Source organism: Rana temporaria, chromosome 9, assembly GCF_905171775.1.
Source record: "Rana temporaria chromosome 9, aRanTem1.1, whole genome shotgun sequence".
Taxonomy (NCBI): domain Eukaryota; kingdom Metazoa; phylum Chordata; class Amphibia; order Anura; family Ranidae; genus Rana; species Rana temporaria.
The window spans coordinates 4601499-4613978 of NC_053497.1; the positions used below are offsets into that span (position 1 = coordinate 4601499).

Here is a 12480-nt window from a genome sequence, read left to right on the forward strand (position 1 = left end):
TAAACAATGTCTCATCATTGGTGTCAGTGGGAGGAATAGTGTCCTATTGTTGATATCATTGATGTTAATAGTGTCCCATTATTGGTGTCAATGGAAGTCATTGTGCCCCCCCATCATTGGTGTCAGTGGGAGGAATAGTGCCCCATCATTGGTATCAGTGGGAGGAATAGTGTCCCATCATTGGTATTAGTGGGAGGAATAGTGCCCCATCATTGATATCAGTGGGAGGAATAGTGTCCCATCATTGGTATCAGTGGGGGGAATAGTGTCCCATCATTGGTATCAGTGGGAGGAATAGTGTCCCATCATTGGTGTCAATGGGAGGAATAATGCCCCATCATTGGTTTCAATGGAAGGAATAGTGTCCTATTGTTGATATCATTAATGTTAATAGTGTCCCATTATTGGTGTCAATGGAAGGAATTGTGCCCCATCATTGGTGTCAGTGGGAGGAATAGAGCCCCATCATTGGTGTCAGTGGGAGGAATAGTGTCCCATCATTGGTATCAATGGGAGGAATAGTGTCCCATCATTGGTATCAGTGGGAGGAATAGTGCCCCATCATTGGTATCAGTGGGAGGAATAGTGTCCCATCATTGGTGTCAGTGGGAGGAATAGTGTCCCATCATTGGTGTCAGTGGGAGGAATAGTGTCCCATCATTGGTGTCAGTGGGAGGGATAGTGTCCCATCATTGGTGTCAGTGGGAGGAATAGTGTCCCATCATTGGTATCAGTGGGAGGAATAGTACCCCATCATTGGTGTCAGTGGGAGGAATAGTGTCCCATCATTGGTGTCAGTGGGAGAAATAGAGCCCCATCATTGGTATCAGTGGGAGGAATAGTGTCCCATCATTGGTATCAGTGGGAGGAATAGTGTCCCATCATTGGTGTCAGTGGGAGGAATAGTGTCCCATCATTGGTGTCAGTGGGAGGAATAGTGCCTCTTCATTGTTGTCAATGGAAGGAATGGTGCTCCATTGTTGGTGTCATTTGGAGGAATAGTCCCTTGATTGGTGTCAGTGGGTGGAAAAGTGCCCCATTGTTGGTGACAGTGAATGTAATAGTGTCCCTGGGCCACAGTTTGGAGACCACTGGTATAGAGGTTCTGAATCTATAAAAAAAATGAATTATATGTAAAAAAAAATTGGCCAAATTCTATTGCTGCCTTAATCTCTGTTCCTCTGGGCCCCATAACATTACTGTTCCTCTGGGCCCCATAACATTACTGTTCCTCTGGGCCCCATAACATTACTGTTCCTCTGGGCCCCATAGCAGTTGGATGGCCCGCTGTGGCTATAGTGGGAATGCATTGACATACGATGCTTGCAAACTGCCCGATAGCCCACCTACATACCAGTAGATGTTCTTCAGCCTTGACGGGACTTGGCTTTCCTCTGCTTTGGTGATTTCGTAGCCCATGCATGCTCGGAGACATCCCCAGGAAGGGGGGAGTGGCCAACTGTGGTATTATTGCAGCTTAGACACACAATGAATATCGGTTAAACTCAAAATTAGTTTACAGCAGCAGATCAGGCAGCGATTGTGATTGGTTGCCAGAGGTTAGAGCATATCGTTACCGCTCACTGATAAGTTTCTAGAGGTTACTGCACATCATTGCCACTCATCTATTGGTTGCTGGGGTGGGGGAGAGGGTGTGATTAGTGGCCCAGGTGGTGGTGTTGGGGGGTGGTAAGTGACAGTACTGGGGGGTGGATGGGATCAGTGGCAGTGTTTGGGGATTAGGTGTGATCAGTAGAGGTGCTGGGGGGGTTTACAGGATCAGTGGCAGCGCTGGGGGGTGGAATGGAATGAGTGGCAGTGCTGATGGGGGGATTATATCAGTGGCAGTGCTTAGGGGGGGTAGGATGAGTTGCGGTGCTGGTGGGGGGGTGGGATGAGTGGCAGTGCTGGTGGGGGGGATGGGATCAGTGGCAGTGCTTGGGGTGGATGGGATCAGTGGCAGTGCTTGGGGTGGATGGGATCAGTGGCAGTGCTTGGGGTGGATGGGATCAGTGGCAGTGCTTGGGGTGGATGGGATCAGTGGCAGTGCTTTAGGTGGATGGGATCAGTGGCAGTGCTTGGGGTGGATGGGATCAGTGGCAGTGCTTGGGGTGGATGGGATCAGTGGCAGTGCTTGCAGTGGATGGGACCAGTGGCAGTGCTTGGGGTGGATGGGACCAGTGGCAGTGCTTGGGGTGGATGGGGTCAGTGGCTGTGCTTGTGGTGGATGGGGTCAGTGGCTGTGCTTGGGGTGGATGGGATCAGTGGCAGTGCTTGGGGTGGATGGGACCAGTGGCAGTGCTTGGGGTGGATGGGATCAGTGGCAGTGCTTGGGGTGGATGGGATCAGTGGCAGTGCTTGCAGTGGATGGGACCAGTGGCAGTGCTTGGGGTGGATGGGACCAGTGGCAGTGCTTGGGGTGGATGGGGTCAGTGGCTGTGCTTGGGGTGGATGGGATCAGTGGCAGTGCTTGGGGTGGATGGGATCAGTGGCAGTGCTTGGGGTGGATGGGGTCAGTGGCAGTGCTTGGGGTGGATCGGATCAGTGGCTGTGCTTGGGGTGGATGGGGTCAGTGGCTGTGCTTGGGGTGGATGGGGTCAGTGGCTGTGCTTGGGGTGGATGGGATCAGTGGCAGTGCTTGGGGTGGATGGGATCAGTGGCAGTGCTTTGGGGGGATGGGACCAGTGGCAGTGCTTGGGGTGGATGGGATCAGTGGCAGTGCTTGGGGTGGATGGGATCAGTGGCAGTGCTTGAGGTGGATGGGATCAGTGGCAGTGCTTGGGGTGGATGGGATCAGTGGCAGTGCTTGCAGTGGATGGGACCAGTGGCAGTGCTTGGGGTGGATGGGACCAGTGGCAGTGCTTGCAGTGGATGGGACCAGTGGCAGTGCGTGGGGTGGATGGGACCAGTGGCAGTGCTTGGGGTGGATCGGATCAGTGGCTGTGCTTGGGGTGGATGGGGTCAGTGGCTGTGCTTGGGGTGGATGGGGTCAGTGGCTGTGCTTGGGGTGGATGGGGTCAGTGGCTGTGCTTGGGGTGGATGGGATCAGTGGCAGTGCTTGGGGTGGATGGGACCAGTGGCAGTGCTTGGGGTGGATGGGATCAGTGGCAGTGCTTGGGGTGGATGGGATCAGTGGCAGTGCTTGGAGTGGATGGGATCAGTGGCAGTGCTTGGAGTGGATGGGACCAGTGGCAGTGCTTGGGGTGGATGGGATCAGTGGCAGTGCTTGGGGTGGATGGGGTCAGTGGCAGTGCTTGGGGTGGATGGGATCAGTGTCAGTGCTTGGGGTGGATGGGGTCAGTGGCAGTGCTTGGGGTGGATGGGATCAGTGGCAGTGCTTGGGGTGAATGGGGTCAGTGGCAGTGCTTGGGGTGGATGGGACCAGTGGCAGTGCTTAGGGTGGATGGGATCAGTGGCAATGCTTGGGGTGGATGGGGTCAGTGGCAGTGCTTGGGGTGGATCGGATTCGGATCAGTGGCAGACAGTGCTTGGGGTGGATGGGGTCAGTGGCTGTGCTTGGGGTGGATCGGATTCGGATCAGTGGCAGACAGTGCTTGGGGTGGATGGGGTCAGTGGCTGTGCTTGGGGTAGATGTGATTAGCGACACTTAGTCAGTGCCCACTCAGTTCCCCCTGTCTGTATGGGAGAGAGAGAGATGGACAATGAGAGAGGGGTGAGAGAGGGGAGGATGAAACAGAGAGGGGGAAGAGAAAGAGGGAGGTGAAAGAGAGGGGTGGGTGAGAGAGAGAAGGGAGTGAGAGTGAGGGGGAGAGAGAGACCCCCCCACCCCCACTTCCATCAATGGGCCTTTCTTACCTACCTCCATTAATGAGCCATCACTCCTCACCCCCATTATTGGGCATTCCCTCCCCACCTCCATCAGTGAGCCTTCCCTCCCAACCTCCATTTATGAGCCTCCACCCCCACCTTCATCACTCCCCACCTCCATGAATAAACCTTCCCTCCCCCACCTCCATCAATGAGCTTTCCCTCCCCACCTCCACCAATAAACCTATCCCTCCCAATCTCCACCGATGAGCCTTCCCTCCCCACCTTCACCAATAAACCTTCCTTCCCCACCTCCATCAATGAGCCTTCCTCCCCCACCTCCATCAATGAGCCTTCCCCCCCACCTCCATCAATGAGCCTTCCCTCCCCCACCTCCATCAATAAACCTTCCCACCTCCATCAATGAGCCTTCCCTCCCCACCTCCATCAATGAGCCTTCCCTCCACCACCTCCATCAATGAGCCTTCCCTCCCCCCACCTCCATCAATGAGCCTTCCCTCCCCTACCACCAATGAGCCTACCCTCCCCACCCCCATCAGTAAACCTTCCCTCCCAACCTCCATTAATGAGCCTTCCCTCCCCACCTCCATCAATGAGCCTTCCCCCTCCCCCACCTCCATCAATGAGCCTTCCCTCCCCACCTCCATCAGTAAACCTTCCCTCCCAACCTCCATCAATGAGCCTTCCCTCCCCCACCTCCACAATAAGCCTTCCCTCCCCACCTCCATCAATGAGCCTTCCCTCCTCACCTCCATCAATGAGCCTTCCCTCCCCACCTCCATCAATGTGCCTTCCCTCCTCACCTCCATCAATGAGCCTTCCCTCCCCCACCTCCATCAATGAGTCTTCCCTCCCCACCTCCATCAATGAGTCTTCACTCCCCACCTCCATCAATGAGTCTTCACTCCCCACCTCCATCAATGAGTCTTCACTCCCTCACCTCCATCAGTGAGCCTTCCCTTCCCACCTCCATCAATGAGCCTTCCCTCCCCACCTCCATCAATGAGTCTTCCCTCCCCACCTCCATCAATGAGCCTTCCCTCCCCACTTCCATCAATGAGCCTCCCCCACCTCCATCAATGAGCCTCCCCCCACCTCCATCAATGAGCCCCCCCACCTCCATCAATGAGCCTTCCCTCCCCCCACCTCCATCAATGAGTCTTCCCTCCCCACCTCCATCAATGAGCCTTCCCTCCCCACCTCCATCAATGAGCCTTCCCTCCCCACCACCACCAATGAGCCTTCCCTCCCCACCTCCACCAATGAGTCTTCCCTCCCCACCTCCATTAATGAGCCTTTCCTCCCCACCTCCATCAATGAGCCTTCCCTCCCCACCTCCATTAATGAGCCTTTCCTCCCCACCTCCATCAATGAGCCTTCCCTCCCCCACCTCCATCAATGAGCCTTCCCTCCTCACCTCCATCAATGAGTCTTCCCTCCCCACCTCCATCAATGAGTCTTCCCTACCCACCTCCATCAATGAGCCTTCCCTCCCCACCTCAATCAATGAGCCTTCCCTTCCCACCTCCATCAATGAGCCTTCCCTTCCCACCTCCATCAATGAGCCTTCCCTTCCTACCTCCATCAATGAGCCTTCCCTTCCCTACCTCCATCAATGAGCCTTCCCTTCCCACCTCCATCAATGAGCCTTCCCTCCACCACCTCCATCAATGAGCCTTCCCTTCCCCACCTCCATCAATGAGCCTTCCCTCCCCCCACCTCCATCAATGAGCCTTCCCTCCCCACCTCCATCAATGAGTCTTCACTCCCCACCTCCATCAATGAGCCTTCCCTCCCCCCACCTCCATCAATGAGCCTTCCCTCCACCACCTCCATCAATGAGCCTTCCCTCCCCACCTCCATCAATGAGCCTTCCCTCCCCCACCTCCATCAATGAGCCTTCCCTCCCCACCTCCACCAATGAGCCTTCCCTCCCCACCTCCATCAATGAGCCTTCCCTCCCCCACCTCCATCAATGAGCCTTCCCTCCCCCACCTCCCATCAATTAGCCTTCCCTTCCCACCTCCATCAATGAGCCTTCCCTCCCCTACCTCCATCAATAAGCCTCCCCCCACCTCCATCAACGAGTCTTCCCTCACCACCTCCATCAATGAGCCTCTCCCCCACCACCTTCATTAATGAGCCTTCCCTCCCCACCTCCATCAATGAGCCTTCCCTCCCCACCTCCATCAATGAGCCTTCCCTCCCCACCTCCATCAATGAGCCTTCCCTCCCCACCTCCATCAATGAGCCTTCCCTCCCTACCTCAATCAATGAGCCTTCCCTGCCCACCTCCATCAATGAGCCTTCCCTCACCACCTCCATCAATGAGCCTTCCCTCACCACCTCCATCAATGAGCCTTCCCTCCATCAATGAGCCTTCCCTCACCCACCTCCATCAATGAGCCTTCCCTCACCACCTCCATCAATGAGCCTTCGCTCCCCCACCTCCATCAATGAGCCTTCCCTCACCACCTCCATCAATGAGCCTTCCCTCTCCACCTCCATCAATGAGTCTTCACTCCCCACCTCCATCAATGAGTCTTCCCTACCCACCTCCATCAATGAGCCTTCGCTCCCCCACCTCCATCAATGAGCCTTCCCTCACCACCTCCATCAATGAGCCTTCCCTCACCACCTCCATCAATGAGCCTTCCCTCCATCAATGAGCCTTCCCTCACCACCTCCATCAATGAGCCTTCCCTCACCACCTCCATCAATGAGCCTTCTCTCCCCCACCTCCATCAATGAGCCTTCCCTCACCACCTCCATCAATGAGCCTTCCCTCTCCACCTCCATCAATGAGTCTTCACTCCCCACCTCCATCAATGAGTCTTCCCTACCCACCTCCATCAATGAGCCTTCGCTCCCCCACCTCCATCAATGAGCCTTCCCTCACCACCTCCATCAATGAGCCTTCCCTCTCCACCTCCATCAATGAGTCTTTACTCCCCCACCTCCATCAATGAGCCTTCCCTTCCTCACCTCCATCAATGAGCCTTCCCTCCCCACCTCCATCAATGAGCCTTCCCTCCCCACCTCCACCAATGAGTCTTCCCTCCCCACCTCCATCAATGAGCCACCCCTCCCCCCACCTCCATCGATGAGCCTTCCCTTCCCACCTCCACCAATGAGCGCCTGCACGTGAGTGGGGTCCCGGTCACACCCGCAGACATCTCAGCACGTGGAATTAGAAGCCTTAGAGAGGGCAACGTGAAGACAGCTGGATTCCCCTCCCTCCCGCTCTCATTTACATGCTAAGCTCCCAGTGGTTACGGCTAATTTTAGACTGTTCAAGCAGTAATGAGTCTTAATCCTTGTGGGTTTTCCCTGGGGGAGGGGGTGGGGATCCCCACGGCGCGAAGGAGGCGGCAGCGGGTGAGAGGGGATTTTAGTGCCGGCCGGCTGGGATAAGGTTATGTAAGGATTGGTGCCTCTGTTAGCGTTGTGTCAGAATTCCGTCATTATTATCTATATTCATATGGTCAGCATGGTCCGCATAAGCTTTGTAGACAACCATTTGCAGGAATGTATTTATTTCCCATAGTTACAGTGCATCCGGAAAGTATTCACAGAACTTCACTTTTTCCACATTTTGTTATGTTGCAGCCTTATTCCAAAATGCATTAAATTCAATGGGGTAGATTCAGAAAGCAATTGCGTCTGCGTAACCATAGTTACGCAGCGCAATTGCTTAGTTGCGCCGGCGTATCGAGTGCTCCTGATTCAGGAACCTCGATACGCCGACTGCAGCCTAAGATATGACTGGCATAAGGCTCTTATGCCGTCGTATCGTAGGCTGCATTCTTACGCTGGCCGCTAGGTGGCGTTCCCGTAGTGGTCAGCGTATAGTATGCAAATTGCATACTAACGCCGATTCACAACCCTACGCGAGCCCTGCGTACGCAGTTTACGTCGTTTCCGCTCGTCGGGTTCCGCGTAAGGCTGCTCCTGCTATTAGCAGGGGCAGCCAATGCTACGTATACCCGTCGTTCCCGCGTCGCGAATTTAAAATTTAACGTCGTTTGCGTAAGTGAATCGTGAATGGCGCTGGACGCCATTTACGTTCACTTTGAAGCAAATGACGTCCTTGCGACGTCATTTGCCGCAATGCACGTCGGGAAAGTTTCTCGACGGAGCATGCGCACTACGTTCGGCGCGGGAACGCGCCTAATTTAAATGATTCCCGCCCCCTACGGGATCATTTAAATTACGCGCCCTTACGCCGGGCAGTTTTAAGGAGCGCCCACGCAAATTACGGAGCTACTGCTTCATGAATGAAGCGTAGCGCAGATAATTTGCGTAGGCGCAGGGTAAAAACGGTGCGCTGCGCCTCCATAAGAAGTGTGCAGCGGTACCTGAATCTACCCCATTATTTTCCTCAAAACTCTACCAAAAAATTCCCCATAATGACAACGTGAGAGAAGATTGTTAGAAATCTTTGCAAATTTATTAAAAATAAAAAAAGGAAAGAAATCCCATGTATACAAGTATCACTGGCTCCTCTCATGTACATAAGTATCACAGGCTCCTCCCATGTACATAAGTATCACAGGCTCCTCTCATGTACATAAGTATCACAGGCTCCTCCCGTGTACATAAGTATCACAGGCTCCTCCCATGTACATAAGTATTACAGACTCCTCCCATGTACATAAGTATCACAGGCTCCTCCCATGTACATACGTATCACTGGCTCCTCTCATGTACATAAGTATCACAGGCTCCTCCCATGTACATAAGTATTACAGACTCCTCCCATGTACATAAGTATCACAGGCTCCTCCCATGTACATAAGTATTACAGACTCCTCCCATGTACATAAGTATCACAGGCTCCTCCCATGTACATAAGTATCACAGGCTCCTCCCATGTACATAAGTATCACAGGCTCCTCCCATGTACATAAGTATCACAGGCTCCTCCCATGTACATAAGTATCACAGGCTCCTCCCATGTACATAAGTATCACAGACTCCTCCCATGTACATAAGTATCACAGGCTCCTCCCATGTACATAAGGCAACATTCACTCTGGGTCCAATAGAGCTGAGGGATTCCTTATGTACAAACAATATATCATTTGGTTAGGGTTTGCATCTAGTTGAACTGTTGTAAAACTTATGTTAAAGCGGAGTTCCGGCCACAATTTCACGTTTTAAATATAAATACCCCTGTAATACACAAGCTTAATGTATTCTAGTAAAGTTAGTCTGTAAACTAAGGTCCGTTTTGTTAGGTTGCTACAGCATTTAGACACTTTTTATAAAATAGAAATTGACTGGGGCCATCTTAAGTGTGGGCATCATGAAGCCAGACTGTATGACTTCCTGGATTTCGGCCTTGCAGATCTCGCACATGCTCAGTGCTGCACAAGCAGTGTCAGATCAGGTTTCAGCACCTGTGCTGTCCAAGTCACATAATTCTTTGAGACTGGGGAGTGCACAGACTCCTGGAAAGTTACACCCACTGGGCCAGATTCAGGTAGATCCACGCAATATTTGCGTGGGCAAAGGGCAACGATTTTTGCTCTGCGCCCACGCAAATATTTTGATATGCCCGCGATTCACGGAGCAGTAGCTCCGTAAATTGCGCGGGCGCTATGCTAAATAGCCCGGCTTAAGGGCGCCTAATGTAAATGATCCCGCCGGGGGCGGGAATCATTTAAATTAGGCGCGCTCCCGCGCCGAGCGAACAGCGCATGCTCCGTCGGGAAACTTTCCCGACGTGCATTGCGGCAAATGACGTCGCAAGGACGTCATTTGCTTCTAAGTGAACGTGAATGGCGTCCAGCGCCATTCACGAATCACTTACGTAAACGACGTGAAATTTAAATTTCACAAAGGGCGGCTATACTTTAGCATTGGTTGCCCCTGCTATAGCAGGAGCAACCTTGCGCTAAAGTCGCCGTACGGAAACTCCGTACCTTGCGTGCGCAGGGCCCACGCAACTTTTGTGAATCGGTGGTAGTATGCAATTTGCATACTGTACGCCGATCACAATGGCCGCGCCCCCTAGCGGACAACGCAAGAATGCAGCCTGAGATATGAAGGCATAAGGAGGCTTATGCCTGTCATATCCTAGGCTGCAGTCCGCGTAGCAATGTTCCTGAATCAGGGGCATTCGCTACGCGGGAGCAAAACAGCTATTGCGCCGCGCAACCTATGGTTGCGCGGGCGCAATAGCTTCTTGAATCTGGGCCATTGTTTATTGTGAAAATGACAGTTGCAGTTTGGGAGTTAAACACAGGGGGCGCTGTAACATTTAGGGATCACTGTGTGTGTGTTTATTAGTGTAGGGGGGTGTGGCTGTAGGAATGACATCATCGATCGGATCTCCCCTATAAAAGGGATCAACCGGTCGATGCCGCCGCCACAGTGAAGCACGGGGAAGCCATGTTTACATACGGCTCTCCCCGTTCTTCAGCTCCGGGGAGCGATCGCGACGGAGCGGCTATAAACAAATAGCCGCGCCGTCGTCCCGGATCGCTCCCCGAGCGGACCCGACCTCCGCATGTACCGGGGGGGGGGTCCCGATCGGACCCCCGACCCACGTCTAGCAGAGGACGTACAGGTACGTACATGTGCCTGTCCGTGCCATTCTGCTGACGTATATGTACATGAGGAGGTCGGGAAGTAGCAAAACTGCATATTTTTTGAATTGTTTCTGGTAAGTTTGAAAATTGTCGTTGCTCATCCTGTGAGTATTTTCTAAATGCCCCTCCCCCCAATAACTTGTATACACTGTGCTTGATGTGTCACAGGAACAAGTGGAATATATCTTCCTCATCATTTTCACGGTGGAAAGTTTCCTGAAGATTATTGCCTATGGTCTGGTCCTGCACCCCAGCGCCTACATCAGAAACGGCTGGAACTTGTTGGATTTTGTCATTGTTGTCATTGGGTAAGTTCTGAATCTCATTCCAACGTACACAATAATCGCACCTGATCTGCGCTTTAGACCTCATGTCCTCAGATGTCGAGTGAAAGAATTGTTATTTTTTCTTGTAGCATTTAAACTATCTCAACCACTTAAGACCCGGACCTTTAGGCAGGTAAATGACCCGGCCAGTTTTTGCGATTCGGCACTGCGTCGCTTTAACAGACAATTGCGCGGTCGTGCGACGTGGCTCCCAAAGAAAACTGGCGTCCTTTTTTTCCCACAAATAGAGCTTTCTTTTGGTGGTATTTGATCACCTCTGCGGTTTTTATTTTTTGCGCTATAAACAAAAATAGAGCGACAATTTTGAAAAAAATTCAATATTTTTTACTTTTTGCTATAATAAATATCCCCCAAAAATATATAAAACTTTTTTTTTCCTCAGTTTAGGCTGATATGTATTCTTTTACCTATTTTTGCTAATAAAAAATATCGCAATAAGCGTTTATCGGTTGGTTTGCGCAAACTTTATAGCGTTTACAAAATAGGGGATAGTTTTATTGCATTTTTATTAAAAAAATGTTTTACTACTAATGGCGGCGATCATCGATTTTTTTCGTGACTGCGACATTATGGCGGACACTTCGGACAATTTTGACACATTTTTGGGACCGTTGTCATTTTCACAGCAAAAAATGCTTTAAAAATGCACGGATTACTGTGAAAATTACAATTTCAGTTTGGGAGTTAACCACAAGGGGGCGCTGAAGGGGTTAAGTGTGACCTCATCTGTGTTTCTAACTGTAGGGGGGGTGTGGCTGTAGGTGTGACGTCATTGATTGTGGTTCCCTATATCAGGGAACACACGATCAATGACGGCGCCACAGTGAAGAACGGGGAAGCTGTGTTTACACACAGCTCTCCCCGTTCTTCAGCTCCGGGGACCGATCGCGGGACTCCAGCGGCGATCGGGTCCGCGGGTCCCACGGTCACGGAGCTTCAGACCCACGGCTGGGCAATTAAAGAGGGCGTACCTGTACGTGCTTGTGCCCAGCCGTGCCATTCTGCCGACGTATATGTGCAGGAGGCGGTGCTTAAGTGGTAAACCTAGACAGAGTGCAAAGGGCAAAGCTTCCAACGGTCCCTCTTAGTGAGGGACTGTCCCTCCTTTTTTCAAATCCCTCTATCCAGCTTTACTTCTCAGTTATCCCTCTTTTGGTCTAAAGCAGCCATTCTCAACCAGGGTACCAAGGAGGTTCCTTCAGAGGTTCCTAGGGGTTTCTTGAGCTGTGGCTGATTAGCCTTCCATTTGATGGTGCCCATATGGTTCTTGAGCCAATGCCACTCTTCTTGATCTAATACAGCCATTCTCAACCAAGATACCAATTAACCCTAGGGAAAGAAGTTGCTAGAGGTTTCCTGAGCTGTGCCTGTGAGTTGTGGCTGATTGACCTCCAATGTAATGGTGGATGCATTGTTCTGAAGCCAAAGCCATTCTTTTTGGTCAGCCAGGGAACCAAGGAACCCTAGAGTTTATTCAGAGGTTCATTGAGCTGTGGCTGATTGGCTTCCTATTTAATGGTGCCCAGATAGTTCTGGAGCCAATGCCACTCTTTTTTTTGTTTGGCTTAATACAGTCATTCTCAACCAGGGTACCAAGGAACCCTAGGGTTCCTTCAGAGGTTCCTAGAGGATTCTTGAGCTGTGATTGATTGGCCTTTCATTTGATGGTACCCAGATAGCTCTTGAGCCAATACCATTCTTTTTTTTATCTAATACAGCCATTCTCAACCAAGATACTAATGAACCCT

General features: G+C 51.9%; 1 protein-coding gene across 1 annotated transcript in view; it reads left to right on the forward strand.

Moving 5' to 3' along the window:
- CACNA1F (calcium voltage-gated channel subunit alpha1 F) overlaps positions 1 to 12480 on the forward strand; it is a 167712-nt gene that overhangs the window by 10257 nt on the left and 144975 nt on the right. Inside the window, exon 4 of the mRNA XM_040322711.1 lies at positions 10554 to 10693. Within this exon, the coding sequence (XP_040178645.1) occupies positions 10554 to 10693 (140 nt within the window). The remainder of the gene's footprint in view (positions 1 to 10553; positions 10694 to 12480) is intronic.